At 41.2% G+C, this 26,524-nt stretch overlaps 1 protein-coding gene across 1 annotated transcript in view; it reads right to left on the reverse strand.

Moving 5' to 3' along the window:
• Window positions 1-9,356: 9,356 nt before the first annotated feature.
• LOC118587381 (zinc finger protein 14 homolog) overlaps window positions 9,357-26,524 on the reverse strand; it is a 48,838-nt gene continuing 31,670 nt past the window's right edge. Inside the window, exons 5-8 of the mRNA XM_036193312.1 lie at window positions 20,189-20,315; window positions 15,539-15,631; window positions 13,083-13,180; window positions 9,357-11,956 (exon numbers count right to left, since the gene is read on the reverse strand). Coding sequence (XP_036049205.1) covers window positions 10,901-11,956; window positions 13,083-13,180; window positions 15,539-15,631; window positions 20,189-20,315 — 1,374 coding nt within the window. The 3' untranslated portion in view covers window positions 9,357-10,900. The remainder of the gene's footprint in view (window positions 11,957-13,082; window positions 13,181-15,538; window positions 15,632-20,188; window positions 20,316-26,524) is intronic.

A 26,524-nucleotide genomic window follows, 5' to 3' on the forward strand; every position in this document is an offset into this window, starting at 1 on the left:
TTTATAAATAGAAATAGTATAGTGACTCCCCTCCCCCCCACTCCCAAAATAGGAGATAATAGGCTGTAGCCCTGCCTGTTCTGAAACTTACTATGTAGACCAGGCTGGCCATGAACTCACAGAGATCCGCCTGCCTCTGCCTCCCGAGTGCTGGGATTACAGGCTCTCGCCACCACCGCCCGGCAATCTCTTGTCTTCTGGTTTCCTTTGGAAATGTGGACATAAGCAACTCCAACTTGCTGGTTTGAGAAAAGGTCTCATCATGAAGCCTATGCTGTAGTCTCAAATTTATAATCCTGTTTCAGCTTCACAAGTGCTGGGATTACAAGCAAAAGCATCATGCCAGTCCCACCTCCCACCCCGTCTCTGAGCAATATTCTCTGAAGACATTGCTGATGGACCATCTGGTGGTTTGTTCTCCTCTGTCCCAGGTGCCAGGGAAAGACTGATCCTGGTTGGAGAGGGTAAGTGGCAGACATCAAGGAATTAGTCCCAGTAAACCCCTTAGGCCAGTTTAAGCATATGAGATACAGTAGTGGCTCTTAGGGCACTGGAGTCCATTCTGCTTGTCCTTCTCTTACAAATGTTTTACAGAATTTAGTTACAAACTTCTACAGCAATTTAGTTATAAGGCTTTTCAAAATCATAATGAACAAAAGTAAAGTTGTTTTGAAAATTAAGTGACTATATGCACATACATATTATTTAATACCTATTGATCTTTAGAAGGTTTACATAGATTATGAGGCTCTCTCTATGCACAGTGCCACAACAATTAGCATGACACAGAAGAGCTACACAGAAGCAATTTGTGTGTGTGTGTGTGTGTGTGTGTGTGTGTGTGTGTGTGTGTTTAGGGAGTTTATCTACAGAGTGGCTTTTTCAAAGGCCTTTAGTGTTAGTTACCCTGCCCCATCTTTCCTACACCGCTTTGCCCTCGAATGCTCCATCTGATGTAATCCCCCTGTTCCACCATCTCCCTTTATAACCCTGGATTCTCTCTCCCTTTTCTTGAAAGAACCCCTTGATATGTATTCACAACATGCCCCCATGGTTGGGCATGCCCGGCAGACCTAGACACTTCCGCCTAGCTATTTCCGGTTCAAAATAGCTATTTCTGGGTCAAAACGTCTCGCATGACCAGGACCCTGTGGCTTTGCCCCTGTGGCTTTGCGTGGTTGCATAAAGTGTGCAGCACAGCCATGTGATCTACACACATGTGTGGAGTAGCCACATAAATCCATGTACACAAGCGCAGCCCAGCCTTTATAAGCCAGCGCCATATTTCCCGGCTCCTCTTTCTCTCTTTCTCTTTCTTCTTCTCTTGACCACGTGTGTTTTCAACAGGCCTGTTCACATCTGTCTCTTTCCTTCCTCTCTTAATAAAACTCTTGTTAGTGGATCTGTCGTGTTTCGTGACATTTCCTGGCAGGTTAAGAGCACCTCCAAATAACTAACACTCCTCCCCAGCGGCACCTTACTAGCCACTTCTATAGGTATTTCAAAGGAAGCACACATTTATTTTTAAAAGCTAATATCTGAGAGAAAACATGCAGTGTTTACCTTTCTGGGCCTGGGTTTCCTCACTCAAGATGACCGTTTCCAGTTCCATCCATTTACCTTTGGATTTAATAATTTTTCTTAACAGCTGAATAATATTCTATTGTGTAAAGGTACCACATTTTCATTATCCATTCATCAGTAGATGGACACCTAGGCTGTGTCTAATATCTGGCTATTGGGAATAGAGCAGCACCACTGCTCATGGACGAGCATGTATCTCTGTAATACAGAATCCTTTGACTCTGTGCCCAGGAGTGGCAGCTAGATGTATTTTCAGGTTTTGAGGACCCTTTACACTGATATCCTACACTAGGTTTACTTCCATCCGCAGTGATGAAGTAGTCCCCTTTCCCCACATCCTTGTCAGTATCTGCTGTCATTTAAAATTTTTCTTTGGTCTTGGCCTTTCCTACTGGGTAAGATGAAATCTCAAAGTAGGTTTAATTTGCATCTCCCTGATGGCTAAGGGTAATGAACATTAAAAAAAAGAACAACAACTCTCATCCACTGTGTTTCATCTTTTGACACTGTTTAGATCCATGCCCCATTTTTAAATTTGGTTGCATGATTTCTTGGTGTTTAGTTTGAGTTCTTTGTATCTAAACCTTCTGTCAGATGGAGAGCTGGTAAAGATTTTTTTCCATTCTGCAGGCTTCCTGTGCACTGGAATGATGCTGTCCTTTCTGTACAGAAGCCTTTTTGTTTCAAGTGGTCCCACTTATCAGTTGTTGGTCTTGATGTCTGTACTATTGGGGTCCTGTTTAGAAACTCCTTTCCTATATTCAAGTGTATTCCCTCCTTCCTCCCCTATTGGATTTGGGTATCAGGTCTTAAGTTGAAGTTTTGTTCAGTCAGTGTGAGAGGTAAGAATCTAGTTTTTATACACCTACCCAGTTCCACCAGCACTATTTGTTGAAGATGTAGTCTTTTCTTCAGTGTGCACTTTTTGGCCTCTTTGTCAAATATCAGGTGTCTGTAAGTGTAAGCACATGTCTGGTCTTCAGTTCTATTCCATTGATCAAGGTATCTGTTTTTATCTAACAGCATGCTGTTTTCCTATAGCTCTGTAGAATAACTTACAATCAGGAATATTCATGCCTCCAGAGGCTTTTTTCTTTTTTTAATTGTTCAGGATTGTTTTGGCTATCCTGGTTTCTTTTTGTGTTTCCATATGACGTCTCTGGTCATTTTTCAATTTATGTGAAGAACTGGATTGGAATTTGATGAGGATTGTGTTGAATCTGTAGATTGCTTTTGGTAGAATGTCAGTTTTCACAATACTAGTCCTACCAATGCATGAGCGTGGGGCTTTGCATCTTTGGTGTCTTCTTCACCGTTTTTTCCACGTCCCAAAGCTTTTACTATGCATGTCTTTCACTTCATTGGATTTATTCTGAGACAGTTGTTCAAGCTGTTGTGAAAATGGTATTGTTGATTTCTTTCTTTGTATGTTTGTTGTTGTTATATGGGAGGTTACTGATCGTTGTGTGTTAATATTTGTATCCTGCTACTTTGCTGAATGTATTTGTCACCTGTAGGAATTTGTTGTTGTTTTTTATCTCTTACTTCCTTTGACTGAGTGATCTTTTCATCTACCTTGTCTTCATGACCTGAAGTCCTCTCTTCCACTTGACCCAATCTGTTGTAAGGCTTTGCACTGAGATTTTTGCTTAACTTTCTGAGTTTTTTATTTCCAGTTTTAATTGCTCAGTTTTTCTTCAGAGATTCCAGTTCTTTATTGAAACTACTTTCATATCTTAAGTGGTTTTAATTATTTCATTCAACTGTTTGTGTTTTTGCAGTCTTCATTCAATACCCTCATTGAATATCCTCATTGAATTCCTTGAACATATTGATAATTCCCATTTTGAAGTCATTGGTTTATAGAGCATCAGCTGAGTTGTTTTCTCAGGTAATATAATGTTGGAGGTGATAGTTTCTGGAAAAGACATATCGGTCATTCATGTTGTTTTGTGTTTTTGTGATGGGATCTAGATGCTAGAGGTGGGTTATTGGTGACATTTATTGGCATGGATATCTGGTCTTGCCTTCATTGGAACTGTGGATAATTGTTTGCTATTCCCCCTATGTGGCATTCTGTGGATCAAATGAATAATGTTTAATCTTCAGTCTAGGGTTCACTCTCTGGTTCCAGGCTGGTTTTCATGTGGTCTTGGAGCCCAGGGCTGGGTGGGGTGGTTAACAGACAGGTGGGTTCTGTGGGTTTCTATCAAGAGCTCTGGTTGAGACTCTGGTTAGGAATCCACATGGTCTCAGGTAGGCACAGTGGGTGGGTGGTTCCAGAGTTTGTTTTTGTTAGTAGCTCCTTGGGTTTCCTGATTCTTGAAAAAAGTTTTATTTTTATTTTATTTGCATCAGTGTTTTGCCTGTGTGTGTATATGGACACTACCACATGCATGCCTGGTGCCCACAGAGGCCAGAAGAGGGTGTTGGATCCCCTGCATTAGAGTTATAGATGGTTGTTGACTGACATATGGGTGCTGGGAACCAAACCCATGTCCTCTGCAAGAGCAACAAATGCTCTTAACCACAGTGCCCTTTTCCAGGCCTCTTAGGTGTCTTTCAAGCTGTCAGTTTCCTCAAGTGTCTCTTCAATGTCACACCACCTTACAAGTGTCTCTTCAATGTCACATCGCCTTACAAATGTCTTTTCAATGTCACACAAATGTTGACATTGAAAAGGGCATCCATTCTTCTCTTTAAACTATTTGAACATAACTTTATTCACATTGAAAAAAAATCACCTGTAATTTGACCTACACATCTCATTTCAACCACTTCTTACACCTCACGTTACCCACACATTTACCTGACTAGAATCTACAAGTTTGCTGGAGCCAGGGTACAAGCCTTTATGTGTGTACGTACCCTTGGCGACTGTAATACTGCATAGGTGTCTGTGTTTTTATTGTGTTCTAAATGAGAGTCTGATTCTGAGCAGTGCTGGTGAGGAAGAGCTTGGAAAGTCCTTCAGAAGGATTCCTTCATTTCCCTGAAAATTTCTCAAAAAGAAAACAAATATGCTGCTCATTCATTCCATTGCATGTCACATTACATCATAAGTCAAGACATCATTCTGCCCAGCTCAAGGTGATTCTGTAGCCATTGGTTACTTCAATCCACATTCTCATTTTTAATTCCTACTTTCTATACCCTTTCCTTCTTTCAAAGCCAATAGATAGAACAGAGTATTTACAACAGATACTGTGTATGGCATTCCATTCCATGTTTTTGTTTTTGTTTTTTACTGTACATAGGTATATACAGGTATATATTCACTGAAATATGAATAGAATTATATCATCATAGTAGTTTAATATTGTCCTTATACATTATACGTTGAATGAATTTTTTTTTGCTCTACAATTAACTCTCAGTTAAGCATGAACTAGTCTGTGTTCATTGTTTTTCAGTAAAATAGGTGTTATTTCTGGACCATGCATCTCTACACATCTTTGCACTAGAGATTTATGTACAATTAACAGCATTGGAAGGTGTGATATAGCAGTCCCCAGAGCCATGGAGCTGTCTGGAGTTGGGGGACAGAAGTTTCAGGACTGTCTCCTAAAGCACCAGTGTTACAGGACAGAAACAGAATGCTGTCTGGAGTTGGCACAATGGTATTCCTTCATACAATTAGGCAGCTAACGCACTTCCTATGTGTCCTCAAGCATAAAGTTCATGCAATGAACATGTGGTGATGAGAATGTTCTCCAAAGGCTCATGTATTTGAACACTTGGTCCCCAGTTGGTAGCACTGTTTGGGGGAGGGTTTAGGAAGTGTGGCCTTGTTGAAGGAAGTGTGTCATTGGAGGCAGGCTTTGAGAGTGACTTTCACCATTTCCGGTTTGCTCTCTCTGCTTCATGTCTGCAGTTCAAGATGTGAGCTTTCAGTATCCCGTTCCCGCTACCATGCTATTCTGCCCTGGCATAACAGATGCTAAGCTGAAATAAACATTTTCTTCTATAAATTGCCTTAGTCATGGCGTCTTACCACTACAAAAGTAACTAATGCATGTGGTCACTAGACCTTCAATCATCATTCTCCTCCCTGAGAAACTCAGACATTTCACATGAGGGCATAATATCCAACCCACACACACACACACACACACACACACACACACACACACACACACACACACACTCACACACTCCAGGTATTTCTGCTGTGTCTTTCTTTTTGGACATATTCCCACACTTGCTGAAAAACCACACCAGTATATCAATAGATATATTCATACAGTCCTGAAAGGACTTTAGAGGAAATATCAGCATGATATAGACATAAAGATTCAATCAAGATAAATCCCCAAATAACTTCATGTAGACCTGGGTGACACCACCAAGCTAAGACTGACTAAAATGAGAGCATTGGGGTTGGGGATTTAGCTCAGTGGTAGAGCACTTGCCTTAGCAAGCACAAGGCCCTGGGTTCGATCCTCAGTTCAAAAAAAAAAAAGAGAACATTATTTTTTTTCCTTAGATAAATATCCTGAGGCAGTCCAGCCTCTGGAAATAAGAGTAATTTTATAAATTATAATGGTCATGGTCACTGCTGCACATGTTTTCCATATAACATTTAATATCCAATGCATTTCAATTAAGTTACCACATCTAAGGACTTTTTTTTTTTTTTTTTTTTTTTTTTGGTTTTTCGAGACAGGGTTTCTCTGTAGCTTTGGAGCCTGTCCTGGAACTGGCTTTGTAGACCAGGCTGGCCTTGAACTCACAGAGATCCACTTGCCTCTGCCTCCCAGTGCTGGGATTACAGGCATGTGCCACCACCGCCTGGCCTAAGGACACATTTAATGATGCCTTCTTTAAAATATAAACCTCTTGCCGGGTGGTAGTGATGCATGCCTTTAATCCCAGCACTCGGGAGGCAGAGGCAGGTGGATCTCTGTGAGTTTGAGGCAAGCCTGGTCTACAGAGTGAGATCTAGGACAGGCTCCAAAGCTACACAGAGAAACCCTGTCTTGAAAAACCAAATAAAATAAAATAAAATAAGCCTCTTTAGAAACATTAGGAATTATGTCTCATATACACATACATATGCATGCCTTATAATATCACTTAGGACCAGAATATACCATTTTTTAAAATTTTACATCAACATGACATTTCACCTCTTTTGTTCAAGGTACACCTTGGCAGAACTGCACTAGGAAATATTATACGATCTTCAGAATATAACATTGGTAAATGTACTTTTAACATTGTTTTTGTGCTACTTAAACACACAAGGAATAAGAAACAAAGGGGAAACATCTGCTGAGTCAGCATTCCGTTCAATTGGATGAAATGAGAAGGGCTGACGTCAACAATTTTTGTTTGTTTGTGTTTTTCCAGTGCTGTTTTTTAAATATATATATTTATTTATTTATTAATTTTTTTCCCTTTTACATACCAACCCCAGTTCCCCCTCTCTCCCCTTCTCCCGCCTCCTCACCTCCTTCCCACTCTACCCCCATCCACTCCTCAGAGTGGGTAAGGCCTCCCACAAAGTCTGGTATACCAAGTTGAAGGAGAGCCTAGTCCCTCCCCATTGTATCAAGGCTGAGCAAGGTATCCCACCACAGGGAATGGGCTCCAAAAAGCCAGTTCATGCACCTGGGATAAGTCCTGGTCCTGCTGCCAGGGACCCCACAAACAGATCAAGCCACACAAATGTCACCCACATTCAGCGGGCCTAGTTCAGTCCCATGCAGGTTCCCCAGCTGTCAGTCCAGAGTCAGTGAGCTCCAACTAGGACCTGTCAGCTGTCTCTGTGGGTTTCCCCATCATGATCTTGACCCCCTCTTCTTCTTTTTTTTTTGAATGCCGAATGTCATTTATTGAAGGAGGGAGGGGGTCTTAAATACAGGCTTACAGCACAATGGGGGAACCCCAGTTGGCAGAAGTTCGCTTCTGATGTTTTTTCTTGTTTTGTTTTTCTTGTTGTTGTTTTTTTGTGGAGCTGAGGCTCGAACCCTGGGCCTTGCGCTCGCTAGGCAAGCACTCTACCACTGAGCTAAATCCCCAATCCCGCTTCTGATGTTTTACAATCTTGCATCTAGCTGTGATGTCAACAATTTTAACTTAGCTGACAGCTGGGAGCTAAGTTAGGGGATTTTGGTGTGTGCCAACGTGTGTATCTGGGCATCTCTATATGTTTCTTGTCTCTTTCTTTGGATGGTTTTACGCTCATTTGTTCTCCTATTCAAGTTTTTAATTAATTAAGTAATTAATTTTTTAAGATTTTTTTTAGAGTTTGTTTTTAACTTTATTATTTTTTCATTTTTAAAGATGCCTGTTTGTTTGCTAGTGAGAGAACAGGAAAGGATGTGGATTTGGGAGGATGGGAGGAGTTGGGAGAGTGGGAACTATAATTCACATATATTTTATGCTTAAGAAAACTATTTTCATTTAAAAAAATTCAGTAACAGGTGAAAGACTTATACGATCTGAAAAGAAACCAGAGTAACATCCCAGCACTCGGGAGGCAGAGCCAGGTGGATCTCTGTGAGTTCGAGGCCAGCCTGGTCTACAGAGTTAGTCCAGGAAAGGCACAAAGCTACACAGAGAAACACTGTCTCGAAAAACCAAAAAAAAAAAAAAAAAAAAAAAAAAAATTCATTAACAGTTAAAAAATTTCTCTGTTAGTCACACTGGCTTGGTTTTGTTAACACATTAAAAAATAAATTCTTACTCTCACTTATGGGATAGTTTTATAACATTTAGCTATGAAAGAATAAAAAAAGACACATAGTAAAATGTAAAGATTTAGGAACCACATGGAATTTTATTAAAGGTGAATATTTTTAGTGTATTTTGGTTTTGACATGAAATTTCTCCCACAGAACTTGAACTCAAATGGGGACATTGATTTTGGAGATGATACAAACTTTAGGAGATAGTGTTAAATTGAATTTATGTCATTAGGGTCATGCCATGGAAGATGTAATATTGTATATGGTCTGTTTTTGGTCCATTTCCTGTCATGATATGAGGAAACTCTTCTACCACACCTACCTGTCACCATAATGTCCTTCACATGGGTCTTTGGCAAAGTAACCATTATCCAAAATCCAAAACAACTAATTCGATCTTAATTTGTTTCTGCTGATAAGTTAGTCACAATAACAAAAAATAATCAACAGAGTAAGTCACAATATCTATCTGCCTATCTACCTACCTATCTATTGATCCATCCATCCACCCACCCACCCATCCATCATCTGTCTGACTGTCTGTCTGTCTATCTATCTATCATCTATCTCACTTCAGTATATTGAAAATTCCAATCAAGACTATATACATACAAAGGTGTGTATTCTACCACTTCCATTTTCCTCCTTAAGTATTTTTTATACAAAGTATACATATTTCCTACACTGTTATGCTTAGTATTTGACAGACAAAGTTGTTTTTTTTTTTAAGATTTATTTATTTATTATGTATACAGTGTTCTGCTGTGTGCCAGAAGAGGGTGCCTGATCTCATTACAGATGGTTGTGAGCCACCATGTGATTGCTGGGAATTGAACTCAGGACCTCTGGAAGAGCAGTCGGTGCTCTTAACCTCTGAGCCATCTCTCCAGCCCCGATAGTCAAAGTTTTAACACAAAATACTAACATACAGAAAAAAAAATGTATGTTGTGAGAAGTAATTGTGTACCACCAGATGTTTATCAGCATTGCTGGTCTTTGTCTACTACATCCATTAACTACTACCAAACTCTGGTTATGAGAACAATAAATGCCCAAAGAACAAGCTTGATTAATATACACTGGCTGGAAATATCATTGTGTTTATTTGGTAGTATACAGTTGAATGTGTGATTTCCAATACCATTTCAAACAGTTCCACCTGGAAATTAACATGCAAGTTACATAAACTGAAATTTTCTCCCCAAAATTTATGATATATAAAATGTTGAACTTTGAAAATTTTCCACATATTAAAGGGATACATGGTTGCATGGAAGACCATTCCTCTAATCCAAGCTCTCAAGAGCACGAGGCAGTATGATCTCGAATATGAGAAGAGCCCAGGACACAAAGGATTCAAAGTCATCCTGGCCTGCAGAGTGTGCCTCCTTCTCTGGAAAGGTGTGATCGCACTGACAGTATCCACAGTAACACAGGGTCAGTTTGTTACAGCTTCCTCACAACTGCTCATACTTTCCACAACTGACTCATAAGCATGAACGCCGAGAATCTGAGTGAGAGGTGGGAAGTCTCAAATACAACAGAGGAAATGCCTATGCCTCACAAGTGCACCATGACTGAGCCACGTCCTCGGTTCAACTCATTAAAAAAAATTCAAACATGTTCTCAACTTCGCAAGTGATGTCATGCTTGCTAACATGTGAGCTTCTGTAATCTGTAGACAGATGGGAATTCTTATGTGTGTACACAGCTGAATAATGAAACTGTTATACTGATGCAGAGCCAGATGAAACGTAGCACCCATACTCCTGTATCACACGCTCTTATGCTTTATTATCTTTTTGCCGTGTTTCTGATGTCAGTTGACTTTCAAGGACTATTTAAAAAGCTTCTGTCATGCTTTACTTTTTGATGGTTTAACAACAATGTGGCATCTACTGTCATTAAGATTTTCTCATTTTTTTATTTTTTTGTGACAGGAATTCACTGTATAGCCCTAGCTAGTCCAGAACACACTATGTTGACCAGGTTATCCTCAAACTCACAGTGATCCACATGACGCTGCCTCCTGAGTGCTAGGGTTAAAGGTATCTACCACCACACCTGGCTTTCCCAATCTTTTGGTTTGGTGTCTTGCTATGCAGTTAAACATCAAGTCCAAATAAGTCTCTGCAAAGATCACCCACATGGGTCAGGATGAAAACCTATACCTGGCTAACTCACTTTCTGTACACCACTGCATCTTTATGAGGTTTTTGATATAGGCTGAGGTCTGACTTAGGTATCAAAGTTTTCTGTGTTATACATATTGATAAAGTCTACCTGTAGGAGCTTTCCTGCCCACTGAACGCACTTTATGGTTTAAAAAAGTGTTCTAGCATTCTTTATATTCTAAGGACCATTCACCTGTACATACTACTTGATGTCACATGGGATTTAACCACATAAAGTCTTCTCACGTTCCCTAAATTTATTGGTCTGTACATGGAAATGAGCAAAAGCTGGGCGCTTTCTCACTTTCCTTTCACGGGTTTTTTTTGCATCTGTAGGAATTCACTGATATTAAGTAAGGTCCAATTATATGATAAAAAGACTTTATGTGCATTCTCTGATGCCAGTCAAGGCTTGACTTATTGTGTCAAGCTTTTCTGTACTCTCTACATTCAGGGTTTGTCACTTGCATGTGTTTTCAGATGTCGAGTGAGATCGGACTTGGTGTAGAAAGCTTTCTTGCACAATAGACATACATAAGGTTTCTCACCTGTATGTGTTCTCTGATGTCGAGTGAGTTCATATTTGCACTGAAAGGCTTTCCCACAGTCTTTACATTCATAAGGCTTCTCACCTGTGTGATGTCTTTGATGTACAGTGAGTTGTGAATTACAGTAGAAAGCTTTCCTGCATTCTTTACATTCATAGGGCTTCTCGCCTGTATGAGTCCTCTGATGCACAGTGAGGTCTGACTTGCGATAGAAAGCTTTCCTGCACTGGTTACATTCATATGGTCTCTCACCAGTATGAGTTCTCCGATGTCGAGTGAGGTCTGACCTGCACTGGAATGCCTTCCTGCATTCTTTACATTCATATGGCTTCTCACCTGTGTGAGTCCTGTGATGTACAGCGAGTTGTGACTTGCAGTAGAAAGCTTTATTGCATACTTGACATTCATACGGCTTCTCACCTGTGTGAGTCCTGTGATGTACAGTGAGCTGTGAATTGCAGTAGAAAGCTTTCCTGCATACTTGACATTCATAGGGCTTCTCACCTGTGTGAGTTCTCTGATGCACAGTGAGGTCAGAATTTCGGTAGAAGGCTTTCCCACAGTCTTTACATTCATAAGGCTTCTCCCCTGTATGAATTCTCAGATGGACATTGAGCTGTGACTTGCTGTAGAAAGCTTTCCTGCACTCTGTACAGTCATAGGGCTTCTCGCCTGTGTGAGTTCTCCGATGCACAGTGAGGTGTGACTTGCAGTAGAAGGTCTTCCCACATTCAAGACACACATGGGGCTTCTCACCTCTCTCGAGCCGCTGATATTGACTGAAGGGAGACTTAGAATAGAAAGCTTGTCTGCATTCCTTACAGTCATAAGGGTTCTCGCATGTGTGATACCTCTGAGTTTTGCTATAATGTGACTTCAGGTAAAATGCTTCTAAACATCCTTCACATTCATAGGCTTTTGTCCCTCGGTGGATTGCTTCATGAATCTTTAGTTCTGCCTAAAGACAGAAGGATTTTTTAAATTTCTCATATTCACATGGAGAATTTATACAATTTACTATGATGTTTTGCTTATCATAGTTTCCTAATGACATTTCTAACAATTACTACATTGAAATATTTCTCTCCACTATCTGTTTTACTTCATTGAATGAATTTAGTCAAAGAATGTTATCTTACATACATTCTATTAGAAATTTTGCATCCTAATCTGTGCCGTGACTTGAATAAGTCATGCCTCATCAAAGGATTTCCTATATTCATTGAGCTCATTAGAGCTCCTCCACAAATGAAAACTTCTGTGTTAATAACACCAACTTTGTAAGCTTTTCCTGATTCAAAAATGACATGATTGACTATATTATGGATACTCAGAAGTGTAGGGTAACAGGGTTTCAATTACTTTAAAATGGTCAGATTCTTTTGTAGCCTACATTCACCAGATTCACTGTTGAGAAGTTTGTCCTGCATAGATTAAGTTCCTGAAGAAACATTCTTAAAATAGTTTCTGCTCTTCATGTTTGGAGTTGAAATATGGTTTTGAGGGACTTGGTATTGGATCTCTAGTGGGTAGACAGATGGGAAGAGGGTCATAACTAGGGAAAAAGATGTTGAAAGTAGCAGCTTCTTCCTCACACTCCTGACCTGAGATAAAAGCCTGGCAGCTTAAAAGAAAGGCCTGGTGAGCTTCTTCTGCCAGTTGGGTAGCCTGGTGCCGGATCTCCAATAAGTTCAAGGATGTATCAGTACATGTTTACACCAAAGTTATGGTCTATTGGCCACTCGGTCTTCATTCAAATGGACTGACCCTAAATTAGGGGACAAAGATCCCTCAAACAGCCTTGTAACCCCCAAGTTCTTAACAAGAAGCTGGATTTCAAGCTCCTGGGGCCCCCTTGGCTCTACAGAGCCTTCTCTGTGTGCCTTGTGTGTTTCCTCACCCCTAGTAACCTAGTGACAGCTTTCTTCACCCGTTGATCTGTCTGATATTTTCCTTGAAGCTGGTTGTTGCACATACAATACTTCCTGCCTTGCCCCCTTTTTTTCCTTTTTTTCCATTCTTTAACTGGCAGAGAAAATGAACCCAATCAAGACATAGTTTGTGCTCACATCAGTTTTACCTACTTCAACAAGTTCTTCATTTGATGTATTGCTGTTGATTTCAATTTGCCAGAAATGTCTGTTTCCATTTTTCCGGCTGGTCTCAATCATTTTGCTGACACCTGAAAATATTAAAATTTTTCATTATCATGAATTGGACACAAGCTCTATATAATTCAAACACAAAAGTAAAATAGTGCCTTCTTATCATCACATATGAATTTTTTTATTTTGTTTTGTTTTATTTTGTTGTTTTTGTTTTTAGAGACATGATTTCTCTGTGTAGACCTGGCTGCCCTAGAATTCACTCTGTAGATCAGGCTGGCCTTGAACTCAGAGATTTGCTTGCTTCGGCCTCCCAAGTGCACCACCACCACCCAGCTTATATTTGAACTTCTAAAATATCATTGTATAACTGTGCACATCCTAGTGGTGTTTTTTTTGTTTGTTTGTTTTTTTTGGTTTTTTTGAGCTGAGGATCGAACCCAGGGCCTTGCACTTGCTAGGCAAGCGCTCTACCACTGAGCTAAATCCCCAAGCCCTGCACATCCTAGTCTTTAACGAATTAGAAAAACACTAAGAGATGTTGCGGTTCTCTTGCATTGTTGCACTGTTGAAACACATGGCAATGAAACGCCCACACGTCTCAGTTGTGGGTTCCATGTCCATGTCTCCCCCCACTCTTCTACCTGTCTTGGCTCTGTTACCTGAATGTACAATGCCACGCCTCCTTCAGATATGAAACAGGGAAACTCTCTTCTACTAGCTACCTTAGGTATTCTCTCTCCCTAGTACACCACAGATCCGGGAAAAGATTGTTACTATGTTTCAATGAGTGTACTTTGCTTTGATGAAGAACAGCAGGATCCTCCATAGGGTTTTATGGGAATGATCTTTTTATGAGATATGTTGCTTGTGGCTTGCCTTTACAAAAAGAATTTTGTTACTTTGTTTTAAATATCTTCTGTAATAGTGTCTTAGTATTCATGGAGTTATTCCATTTATGCTTTCACAGATTGAAGATCTCATAAAACTACCCAAGAGCTCTTCAGTCTAGGAGTGCTTATAACTGTTCTGTTATTATTTCCCCTTATCACTATGTAATTGTTACAATTGCTCAATGTTGTCTTCAGACAAATTCCTGGTACTCTTTCTTCCACGCTGTGTACTTTCCAAAGAGTGTTTTTGTTGTTATTGTTTTTAATTTAGATTTTCTCTTCTAAGATCTGAGAGTGTATATTTTTTTCAGGATCACTCAGCTGAATTTCTCACCTAAGAAGCTGAATTTTCCATGAAAGAGTTAAATTGACCTTGTACATGTGGTTCACATGGATGTACACGCACTGTGTGTGTATGAACATGTGTGCACACACGTGGGGAGCTTAGAGGGTGAACCTCAGGTATTGTTTACCTTGTTTGAGACAATGTCTCTCAGTGGCACCTGAGGTTCTCCAATTTATGAGACAGCTGGCCACTGAGCCCCAGGGATCTGCCTGTCTCCACCTCCAAAGCACCAAGTTTACAATCATGGGCCACCAAGCCATGTTTTAATTTCGGTATTTGTGGATGCAGCCTTTGCAGGCTAGCACTTCACTGACCAAGTTCTCTCTCTGGCACTTGACTTCACTCACCTGTCCATCTGAATACTCTAGGCTTCTGAGTTATTTCTCTGGTGTTTGGTAATTGCTCGGTGCTCTTCTTCTGATCACTATACACTATACACTCACCTTTGTAACCCTGACTTCAGAGTCACACAGCCTGGAAAGAAGTGCTCATGTGCTTCCAACATCCTCTTTCTCACTCTTCTTAAAGATTCCACAGACAACACAACTACAGCCCAACTCTTGCTTTGCTGCTGATTTTCAATCAGCTTCTCTATCTAGTCTTAAGCTTAAATCCACATGTGTATTTTATGGCAAATTTGGAAAACAGTCATCGCAAAGTAAAAGTGAAACAAATGAAAAATTCTTTAGTATTTCCCCCCCTGAAGCCCCATACTCTTCCCACTGCTCCTGATAAACATTCTCTGTGCTGCTCATCCTCATGATACGTCATTCCTTTGCTTCACTTTCCACACACTAAATGGAAGTATTGTAAGAGGAGAGGCGTTTGTGTGTGACTAAGTATCATGATAATTGCAAAGACAGGCATTGGTCAAAAAGTCAGTGTTGAAATAATGTCAACAAGTTCCTAACTGGAAACAGATGGTAATAAAGGGAGGAAGCACAAGTGAAGACCCAGGGAAAGGAACTGAATTATTCCAAAGAGCAGCCGGACAAAGAGAAGATATTCCTCAACATCAAGAAACTGGTAGTTGAACACACAGAACTTGGGGAAAACTGGATGAAACAAGTGTGTGGTCCTTGAGGCTGGCTGTCCTCAAGTCTGGGTTTCAATGAAACTTGTTGAACAGTCCAGTATGAACAACATCTGAGGGTCTCTGTGGTACTGTCTTCTCTCAATTTGTAGCAATCACTGACCTGAGAGGTTCCACACTGAAGTGTCTGCTGTGCTCCACGGCCCAAGCCCATGCTCTAAGTTGAAGATCAACTCAGGTTTGGTCATGCAGTGCCCTGCGAATGAGAAATAATGTACAGATTGTGACAAAGTGCTAATCAAGACCACTGATGGAAGACAACAGCTGTATCTTAGGAACTGTGCAATGTTGAATGATTAGAAACTTCTTTCTTCCTTCCTTCCTTTCTTGATAGATTGGCGGTTAAACCTATGGCCTTGCACATGGTAGGAAAGTATGCTGTCAACTGAACCGTATCCCTCCACTGATTGGAATATTGTCCCCAAGTGGGTTTCTCTGTATAACAGTCCTGGCTGTCCTGGAACTCACTTTGTAGACCAGGATGGCCTCAAACTCACTGAGATCCACCTGCCTCTGCCTCCCAAATGCTGAGATTAAAGGCATGTGCTACCACTGCCTGGCAACATGATCCTTTTAAAAAAAACAAACATTTGCATTATTTGTGTTCCAGAAGAAAAGAGAATGGATATAAAAATAAAAATATAGATAGGCATATCCAATGGGCCCTAATAGACTTAGACCAACAAATCATTTTGTCTCACATTACATCCAAACTAGCAAAATTCCAAGACAAAGAGAATCCTAAACCACAAAGAAGGAAATCTAAAGTCTCTCCTAAATGAACACCTATATTACAAGGACAGCTGGGTTCTCACCTGTCACTTTACACACTGGCCATAACAATGATTTCAAATCCAGACGTGGACACAGATGCGAATGACAGATCCAACATCCCCAACAAATAAAGATTTACATAATCTCTACAGAATAGAAAATGGAGCAGATGAGGACATAACTGTTACAAAATAGAACCATGTATGACTCAGACCAGAGACACAGTACTTCCACATAGAAATGAACAAGCATCCAACACTCTGTACACATAATTTAGAATCAAAACAAAATCTATGCATACTTAGTATGGACCAAAAATGGACTCCTGAGACCAGGTGGGGCGGTGCTGGTCACGGGTCTGCCATGCAATTAGCAGGAAACGTTCAGGAGAAGGAAACGAGCTGACTGGAACACACTTGGCAAGGGTACTGAGATGTCAGCCTCTATCTGTGCTCCTACTAAAGAGAAGTCTTGCTCTGCAATGTGTTCCCAGCTGCCAGGCTCTTCCTCCATAGAGGCTCCAAGTGAAAAGGCCAAAAAAGAATGTCAAAGAAACCTCTGACCTCCTGGAGCTAAAAAGCATCCTTCCTCCTTTCAAGTTCCTCCCCAACAGCATCAGTGGGCTGGGAAGGTGACAAGCATGTGTTGTCACCAGATTCTCAACAGAGTCTTCAGAACTTACATTCAGAAAGAAAGTTCTCTTGAAAAAAATCATTCTGTGAAATCTGGGTATTTACATGCTATGGAAAGGGACCAGACCCCTTTCATTCCATAGACAGAAATCAACTAAAAAATGGATGATAGAATTAAATTTAAGACCTGAAACTAAAAGTCAGGACAATGATGCTCATGGAGTCTTTTTTTAAAAGATTTATTTATTTATTATGTATACAGTGTTCTGCCTCCATGTATGTCTGCAGGCCAGAAGAGGGCACCAGATCTCATTACAGATGGTTGTGAGCCACCATGTGGTTGCTGGGAATTGAACTCAGGACCTCTGGAAGAGTAGTCAGTGCTCTTTACCTCTGAGCCATCTCTCCAGCCCTCATGGAGTCTTTTAATATATGCCAATCCAGCCTACAGAAGCAAAATCACCAGATGAGATTACATCAGACTAAATGTCATGACTAGTGCATGCCTAATGAGAATACTGGCAAAGTATTTACTCAGCAAGCAGTTGATTTCTAGAATATATACAGATCTTACTAAACACAGAAAAGGAAAAGAAGCGCTTTAATTCTGAGCAAATACCTAAATTGATATTTCCCAAACATAGCATACAAATATGTTTACAAGTAAAAAAACGAAAGAGATTTTCCCAAAATGACTTATCACTGAACTATAGAGAGAATGTTATTTTTATGATACAAAATAAAACATGTTAAAGACTTACACAAACAGAGGGTAGGAAACACACGTGGTCAAGAGAAAGGGGAGAAGAGAGGAGACCGGTGCAAATATAGCGCTGGCTTTTTAAAGGGTGGGCCACGCATGTGTACAGGAATGCATGTGGCTACTCCACGCATGCGCGTAGATTACATGGCTGTGCGCGCTTTACCCAACCATGCAAAGCCACGGAGTCCGAGTCACGCAAGATGTTTTGACCCGGAAATGGCTATTTGGAACCGGAAATAACTAATGTGGGCATGTTGTGACTTCATATCAGTAGCAATATGTATTAGTGCAGCCATGTGAAAATACAGAATGGTGGTCCTAAAAACTAGACCCAGAATGACATCAGCACTGTCCCACTTCTGGGCCATATACCAAAAAAATGACATCGTGTAACAGGGAAATCTGCACAAAAGTATTGAGAGCCGCTGGTAGCAGAAGTCTATGGAGTACCCAGCAGTGACAGCTAGTGTTCAGAAGGTCAACCTGTCAGAACTAAGGTTCTGTTAGAGGAATTCATCACACAAGGTGTTATGGAATTGCCGCCTTTTGATTGAACTGGCTGACTCTTGTAAACTTCTTGTGCTATAACAGATATGAGTCTCCCCATTTACCGTGCATCTCCATGTTAGTGTACATGTAATCTCACGATTGCATCTCAATCTTGGGCACAACTTTCCCAATACATTTGGAGTAATTGGATAACTGTCCCCAACTGTGTTTATTTTTCATAACACATATCTGGCCAGGGCCATTCTCTGGACAAAAGTGTTTCAGCAAAGATACCTTTTTCCAGGGACAAAACTGAACATAGATAAACATTAGCTCCTCTCACTTATAGATAAAGAAAAGAACCACTAGCAATTAAACCCTCAACTCCTTACCTTCACCCCTGGTTATTTACACAAGACTCTAATTTAAGAGATTTACTGCTCACATTCTTAGGATGATGTTTTAGCCACTTGCTAGTTACTGAGTTAAGGCACTTGCTTCCCACTGACCCAAGGAGATTGCCTACAAGGCCAGGCAGGCGATAGTGCCAAGCTTCTTTCTTGTGCAAACTAAGTTTTTATTTCTCCTCAGCCAGGTGCTATTCTTAGATTCCCTAATTGATCTTGGCCTTTAGTTGACCCTGCCAGAGAACTCCCCTTTAGTCACTGGCCTTTTGTGGTGTAATTGGAAGCTGACAATTATTGCTTTATGTGTGGATCCTTATCACCTCTCTCTGTGACCCTGAAAAATTGCAAGCCAAAGAATGACTGCATATGTATATATTCTGGTTCTCAGAGAGCACTGGAGAGAAATGATTGAGAAGAACAAAGATGAGGACGGAGATGGAGAGTACTAGGTAGAAATGAGAGAGCAGCAGGAGGGACTGAGATAAGGAGGGACCGAGAGGAGCTAAGTAAGAGAGCAGAAAAGAAACTGCAGATAGAATTTACTCAGAAGAATAAAGTGAATGGACCAAAGAACTCAGTGTGCTTAGATTCTTTGAATATCCCTCAGGTTAGAATCCTTAGCTGCTTGTAGCTTCTATTCTGGACCCAGTTAGAAATCCCCTCAAGGCAGGCACTTGGGTGGAATTCATTACAAAAGCATTCTCCAACAAAGGAATGTCAGTAGAGAAATGTGGCACATATAAAATAAAAATAACAGTACATTCTGTCATAGGGACAGGCACACAGGGCATTCTGTTATGCTATACTGTGGCTATTATTCTGGCTTGAAATGATTGGCACCATCTTAATACACAGGATGATCTTGGCACAAAGTCATGGCAATGTAATGAAAATTATGCAGCAGATCTCTAGGGCTACGGATGGCACAGGATTGGGAACATTCCCTTACAAGACTTTCATGAATGTCTCTGCTCAGAAGCCAACCTGAGGGCACTTTTGCCAACTGTAGGCTGGTAAAACTATAAGTAAAAACTAACTAGGGTTGGAGGTTCTTTTCTTTTGTTTTTTGTATATCTGAGAATCACATTTACTATCTAAATAAACCCAATAAACTCATATATTCACCAAACACTGATTAAATCTTTCTTTGGGTAATAAAACTCCATCCATATTTGGAGCAAATACATTTTTCCTATGTCTTTCCAGGAAAGTTGCAATATGAAGATGAAATATGTCAGGCACAAAATGAAAAGTCTTCCATGTTCTCATTATATTTACACACTGAAGGTGGCTTCAGAGTTAAACAATAGCTCCTACTGTGAGGAAAAGATGCAGGGGATGGAGAGATGGAAAAGAGAAGGTAAGTATTAACGGGGCATATTAGGAAGTGAGGAATAACATAAGTTCTACAGTACTATTGTCCACATACGGATGACACCAACTGAATATTTCAAAGCAATACCAGAGAGATTGTAAATGCTCCCAATACAAACAAGTGATTCCATAGCTGATACACCATCAGCTAACACCAATCAGATCATTATACACTGTGAGCATTACCAAGCTAAACTGTTCTTCATAAATGTATATCATTGCCATGTCAATTAAAATGTACAATATCAAATTAGCATTAAAAGGAAGCAACCATTCTACAATTGGTACCTCTGAGAACTACAGGAGCCACTCACCCAGGGACACCAGGCTGCTGTAGGTCTCCAGCATCACGTCCTTGTAGAGGGTCCTCTGGGCAGCATCCAGGCCCTGCCACTCCTGCCAGGTGAAGCGCACGGCCACGTCCTCAAATGACACCAGCACCTAGAATGACACATTTCTCTTCAACCCAAGTCTTCAGCTTTGGAAACAGGAGGTGGGGTTTACCAGAGCCACTTTGAGGGGATACAGGCTAAACCCCCAAGCTCTGGAGGAAAGGGACCTAGCACATGCCAATCTCCCTGGATCTCAGAGAAACAGATGGTTTCAGGGGATCATGTAACCATTTCCATGGTCTCAACTCCCTAGCAGTATTACTGAAAAGGAGACAATGACATAGACCACTGAGATTTCTTTGGTGGCTCAGTTGTGTGGGTCTTGAACGTGAATGTTGCAGATGGTGGTGTTGTGATGCCTGCAAGGTTTGAAGGGGGAACTCAATCAACAGGCTTTCTCACAAGGGTTCTGAGTCTATGGAAGGAAAAAGCACAGACTATATGGAAGGAAGCCAACAAATGTCCTCAGCTTGGCTCTCATGTGGAATGCTCATGAGCAGTTATAACATTCTTTCCAAGCCCTTTTCTCCAGTGCTGAGAAAATGAAGACAAAGCATCAACTGTATAAAATGCACCAGGAAGAACAAACACTTGATAATAATGTGGGAAGAAGGAGTCAGTGCATGGGAATGCTGGCAGGGAGGTAGAATCTCAGGATTTTGTTCCCGGACACAGGAAGTGCTAGAGCTGATGGTCAGAGCTCTGCATTTGACAGCTTGCCTCCTACATATATGAAAGTCCCAGGGGAAAACAGGCGAGCCACAGGGGAGAAGTGGGGCAACACAAAAAGACGAAGGATTCACAGACACAGGAAGAAGAAGGCCCTCGCTCTGCATTCTGTCAGGGAGTCACAAACTTACAGACAGCCAACAAAATTTCCAAAAGAGATATTCTTAGCCTAATGATAACTCAATCAATAATATATAAGTCCTCAGGATGTATGCCAAGGAGTGGGATAACTGAGTCATCTAGGAGATCTGCTCTTAGCTTTTTGAGACTTCACCACACTGACTTCCATACTGGTCACACCAGTTTGCATTTCCACTCTAGTAAATTGGGATTCCCCATTCTCGGCTTCCTGGCCAGCATTTGTTGTCAGCTGTTTCCTTGATCCAGAGTGAGATAAAAACTCAAAGAAGTTTTAAATAGCATCTTACTAAGGGTGATGAACAGTTTTTGAGGTATTCCTTGCCATTTTTATTTCTCTTTTTGAAAACTCTGTTCAGATCCATTTTATTTTCTCTGTTTTTGAGAGTTTTGTGTAGTATGGATATTAATCATTGTCAATTGTTAGCCTTTGTCCCTGGGAAATGAAATATTCACAAAGTCCTTTCCTATACCCATATCCTGTAGGGTACCACCTGGATTTTCTTCTAGCAGTTTCAGTATTTCAGGCTCCACATGACACCTTTGAGCCATTTAGAGTTGATTTCCATGCAGGGTAATAGATATGGGTCTAATTTTATTCTTTATGTAGACATTCAGTTTTCCCAGCACCATTGTTGAAGATGCTGTCTTTTCTCCAAAGCATCTTTTGGGTATCTCTGACAAATAAGAGATGCCTGTAATTACATGTAATCATGTTTGGATCTTCTGCTTTGTTCTGTTGACCTGTAGGTCTGTTTTGTACCAGTACCACGCTGTTTTCATTACCATTGCTCTGTAACATAGCTTGAAATCTAGAACTGTTCTTTATGCTCAGGATTACTTTGCCTATCTAGGTTTTTTGTGGCTCCCTGTAAATTTTAGGATTTTGATTTTGGTTTTGGTGTGTGTGTGTGTGTGTGTGTGTGTGTTAGAATGCTGTGGGGATTTTTGACTGAGATTGTGCTGAATCTATAAATTACTTTTGGTAGAATGGTCATTTCCACAGTTTCAATACCAACCATAGAAGACCTGGAGGTCTGTACAGACAGGCAGTGACAAGCAGGTCATGTGGTTGGGTTTACAACCAATGAGAAGACAGAACAGCAAGTCCATAAAAGGACAGACACAGGAAGTGGGTCTCTTGCTGAGGGGAAGAACAGCAGTGGCAGTGAAGGGTAAGAAAGGGTTTCAGCTCTTAGCTGTTGCTCTGATCTCTTGGGCTTTTAACTCAGAAAAAAAAAAAAAAAAGGTGGCTGTGGCTTGTTCTGCTTCTCTGACCTTCCAGCATTCACCCCAATAACTGGCCTCAGGTTCGATTTTATTAATAAGACCCTTTAAGATTCATGCTACATTCTCCTAATGCTTGAGCATAGGAGGTCTTTCGCTTTTCTAGGGTCTTCTTCAATGTCTTTCTTTAGAGATTTTGTTAAAGATTTCATTGTAGAAGTCTTTTGCTTCCTTGTTAGGTTTATTCCTGGATATTTTATATGGTTTGTGAGGCTATTGTAAATGGGGGCATTTCTATTACCCCTTCTTGGCTTCTTTGTGGTGGGTATGTAGAGAATCTACTGGGGTTTTTTTAGGCATAATTTATTTATTGATTCTTTGGGAATTTCACATTATGCACCCTAATCCTGCTCACTTCCCAGTCCCCTCATCCCTGCAGTGCCCTCCAAAATCAAAATAAAAAAATCAAAACAAAACAAAACAAAGCAAGCAAACAAACAAAAAAACCAAACGAACAAAAACAAGAACAAAATAAAACCCTCTTCACATCTCCATCTTTCCCTCCTCTCCACACCTCTTCACTCGCCCTGGTGGCACTGGGAGTGGTGTGTCATATAGTAGACCCGTTTGTCCGATCAGCTTTACTAGCAAGTGTTCATTGCCATGAGTCACTGGTCTGGTTCAAGGCCTTTGGTTTCTGGTACACCATCATCACTGGATCCTCACCGAAACTCCTCGCAGACATCCCACAGCTGCCCTGCGTCATGGAGATCCTGTGGGTATCGTTCAACAAGACCAGTCCCTTCACAAGCTCTAGAAGGTCCTAGATGTTACGGTGGGCCAACCCAAGGCCCGGCTATGGGCTTGGGTGGTAGCCAACCTCAGGGGAGGGGGCAGGGCTAGCTCCCCTACACCTATGCCATCAGGGTGAGCTCTCCTTTGCTTTTGATGAAGGGTGGGGCAATCTCTCCCAAGTACAGGGGCCAGCTTTCCCAGGGCCATCAAAGGGTGGTCTGGCTTAGCATGGCCCTTTGATTTCATCACACATTGTTCCTATGGCCCCCTGAGGTGACGCAGGCCACAGATATCAACACAGACCCCAGTTGCTGGACCATGGACCTAGACATGGCAGCAGTTTGTGCCTGGATAGCATCCTGGCTCCAGGTGGAAGCACTGGCCACTCAGATGAGGATGGCTCTGGTGGAGGTATGGTCCCCAGGTGACAACAAGGCCACTGGTTGCAGTGCCTACCTGGGGCTTCCATGTGACCTTTGGTAGCAACATGAGCCTCCTTCAACACAGACCCCGGCCACGGTAGGTAGGATCACAGCCCCAGACATGGTCCTCGGCAACAGCCTGGGCATGGATGACACCAGAGCTCTGGGTGGCAGCACAGGCCACCAGACCAGTGTGGTTCCAGTGGCAGCACGGCCCTCAGACACCAACAAGGCCACACAGGTTGCAGCCTGGACCCCAGGCTTCCCGCCACTTTGCTGAAAGTGTCATCGCTGTAGAAATTTTCTGGTAGAATTTTTGGTGTCTCTTATGTGTTATGTCACATCATCTGCAGATAAGGATACTTTGACTACTTTTCTTCTTTATATCCCTTTAACTTTGTATCCTCCTTCTGCTCCCACAATCCATCAGAATGAAGTTGCCTGTGGGCTTGTCACGCACAGCTTTCACGCTGAGGCATGTTTCCGCTCGTCCTAGTCTTGCATCTTGAAGGCATGCTGGCTACTGTCAAAGGCCTCTCTGCATCTTCTGAGATGATCCATCCACTTACATACTTATTGAACTTATTAACTTATATATGCTGAACCATCCCTAGATCTCTGAAATAAAGCCAACTTAATCATGGTGGATGATCTTTTAATATATGTCTGCCTTCAGTTTACAAGTATTTTATTAAGAAGTTTTGTGTCTGTGCTCATCAGAGATAATAGTCTGTAGGTTTCTCTTTTCTGTTTCTTTACCTGGTTTTAGGATCAGATTAATGCCGGCTTTTTGGAAGAAGTATGGAAGCATTCCTTTTGCTTCTACTTTTTAAAAAAAGTCGTAAGAAGTGTTAGTTGTAGATTTTTTTAAAAGTCCAGCTGAATTTTGCTATTAATCTGTATTAGTTACTTCTCTGCAGCAGTAACAAAACACTATGACTAAGGCAACATACAGATAGTTTAGTTTGGCTCAGTGCCAGGGGGTTAGAGGTCATAACGGTAAGGACAGCAATGGTGGCCAGCAGAAGCAGGAACCCGAGGGCTCACATCTTCAGAGAGAGGAAACTCGAAGCAGGCAGGTAGTGGCATACTTCCTCTAGCAAGGCTACACCACCACCTCCACGTCCACAAGACCACTGCCAACCAGAGACCAAGTGTTCAAACGCCAAGACGATGGGGGATATTCTCATTCTCTCATTCTAACCACCAGAGTCCATCTGGACCTGGGCATGTTTCAGTCTGATGTCTTTTTAATGTCTTTCAATCGCCTAATTTTATGGGTCTGTTTAGGTTCTCTGATCTTTTCTTAGTTTAATTTTGGTGGTTTAGATGAATCTGGGAACTTATCCATTCTTTTAGGTTTTCTAACCTAATGGAGTACAAGTTTCTAAAGTGCAATATTCTGAGTTTCTTCGGTGTCTGTTTGAATGTTGTCCCATTCAATCTGATTCTGCTCATTTGGGTCCTGTTTTGTTTGGTTAACTGGCCAAGAGTCTGTCAATCTTATTTATTTTCTCAGAGAATCAGCTCTTAGATTTGTCTATCTTCATACTGTTTTCATTGTTTATGTTTCATTAATTTCTGCTCTGATTCTAATTGGATTTGGTTTGTTATTCTTTTTCCAAATCCTTGAGTTGCATAATTAAGTGATTTATTTGTGCTAATTCTTTCTGATGTTTTATTACTTCTGATTTTTTTTTTTTTAACTAAAAATTGATTACATCCAGGTGACAAGCTAAGCCTAGGAAACAAGTTGTGTTTGCTGTGGAAGGTTAGATCTGGGCAATGCCATGGCCCACTGGAGAACAGAAGATGGTGAGTGAATCCCAGATGCCAAGCACCAAATGCTTTGTATTGTTGGACTTCGGCTTTGCTTTGATGGGACTGTGACTGTGCTCTAGTTCTTGCCTCTTGGAGTAAGAAAGTATTTAACTCATTTTTCTTTTACAGAAGCCCACAGAGACTTTGCATATTTTAGAGGCTTAGGATACTTGAAAAAGGCTAGACTTAAAGGTGTTTGAATTAGTAAAGACCATAGAACTTTAAAAAGTCATATTGGGTTGGATGTGGCAGCACACACCTTTGATCCCTGCACTTGGGAGGCAGAGGCAGGTAGATCTCTGAACTCAAGGCCAGCCTGATCTACAGAGCCAGTTTTCAGGACAGCCAGGGCTACATAAAGAAAGCCTGCCTCGGAAAAAAAGGCAGAGTGTTTTCTATTGTCATATTAACCTAACACTTTGGAAAGGTTATAGCTTAACAGTGTGTGCTTATATGTCAGGTTGACAAGGAGTCAAGTGTCTTCGCTAATTTTATGTCAAATGGCACAAGCTAAAATCATTTCTGAAGAGGGAACCTCAATTAAGAAAGTGCTGCCACCAAATTGGTCTGTGAACAAGACTGTGGTACATTTTCTTGACTGATAATTGATGGAGGAGGGCCCAGCTCTCTGAGGATGGTGGCACTTCTGGGCTGGTGGTCCTGGGTGTTACAAGAAGGCAGGTTGAACAAGCCAGTAAGCAAACTTCCTCCACAGCCTCTATTTCAGTTCCTGTCTCTAAGTTCCTTCTCTAAGTTCCTACCCTGACTTCCCTTCATGATGGACTGTGATCAGGTCATGTAAGCTGAAATAAACCCCTTCCTCTCCAAGCTGCTTTTGGTCATGGTGTTTCATCACAGCTGTAGATATCCTAAGACAGGCGCTTGCACGTAAGGCTGGCATACAGGCTGTGTGACTAAAGCAAGGTCTAAGGATTGAGGATGGCAAAGGTTCCAGGGATTTGTCAGGCTGGGATGGTGTATAAATATGTGCTCTGGACCAGGCCTGAAGCTGAATCCATGTTCCCAAGCCATGATCAATCACTTGGAGTCTTTTCTGTGAAGTTAGAGATTTGTTTTTCATGGACTAGAAAAGTACATAAACCAGCTTACCTTTTTTACCTAAGTT

Source organism: Onychomys torridus, chromosome 7, assembly GCF_903995425.1.
Source record: "Onychomys torridus chromosome 7, mOncTor1.1, whole genome shotgun sequence".
Taxonomy (NCBI): Eukaryota; Metazoa; Chordata; class Mammalia; order Rodentia; family Cricetidae; genus Onychomys; species Onychomys torridus.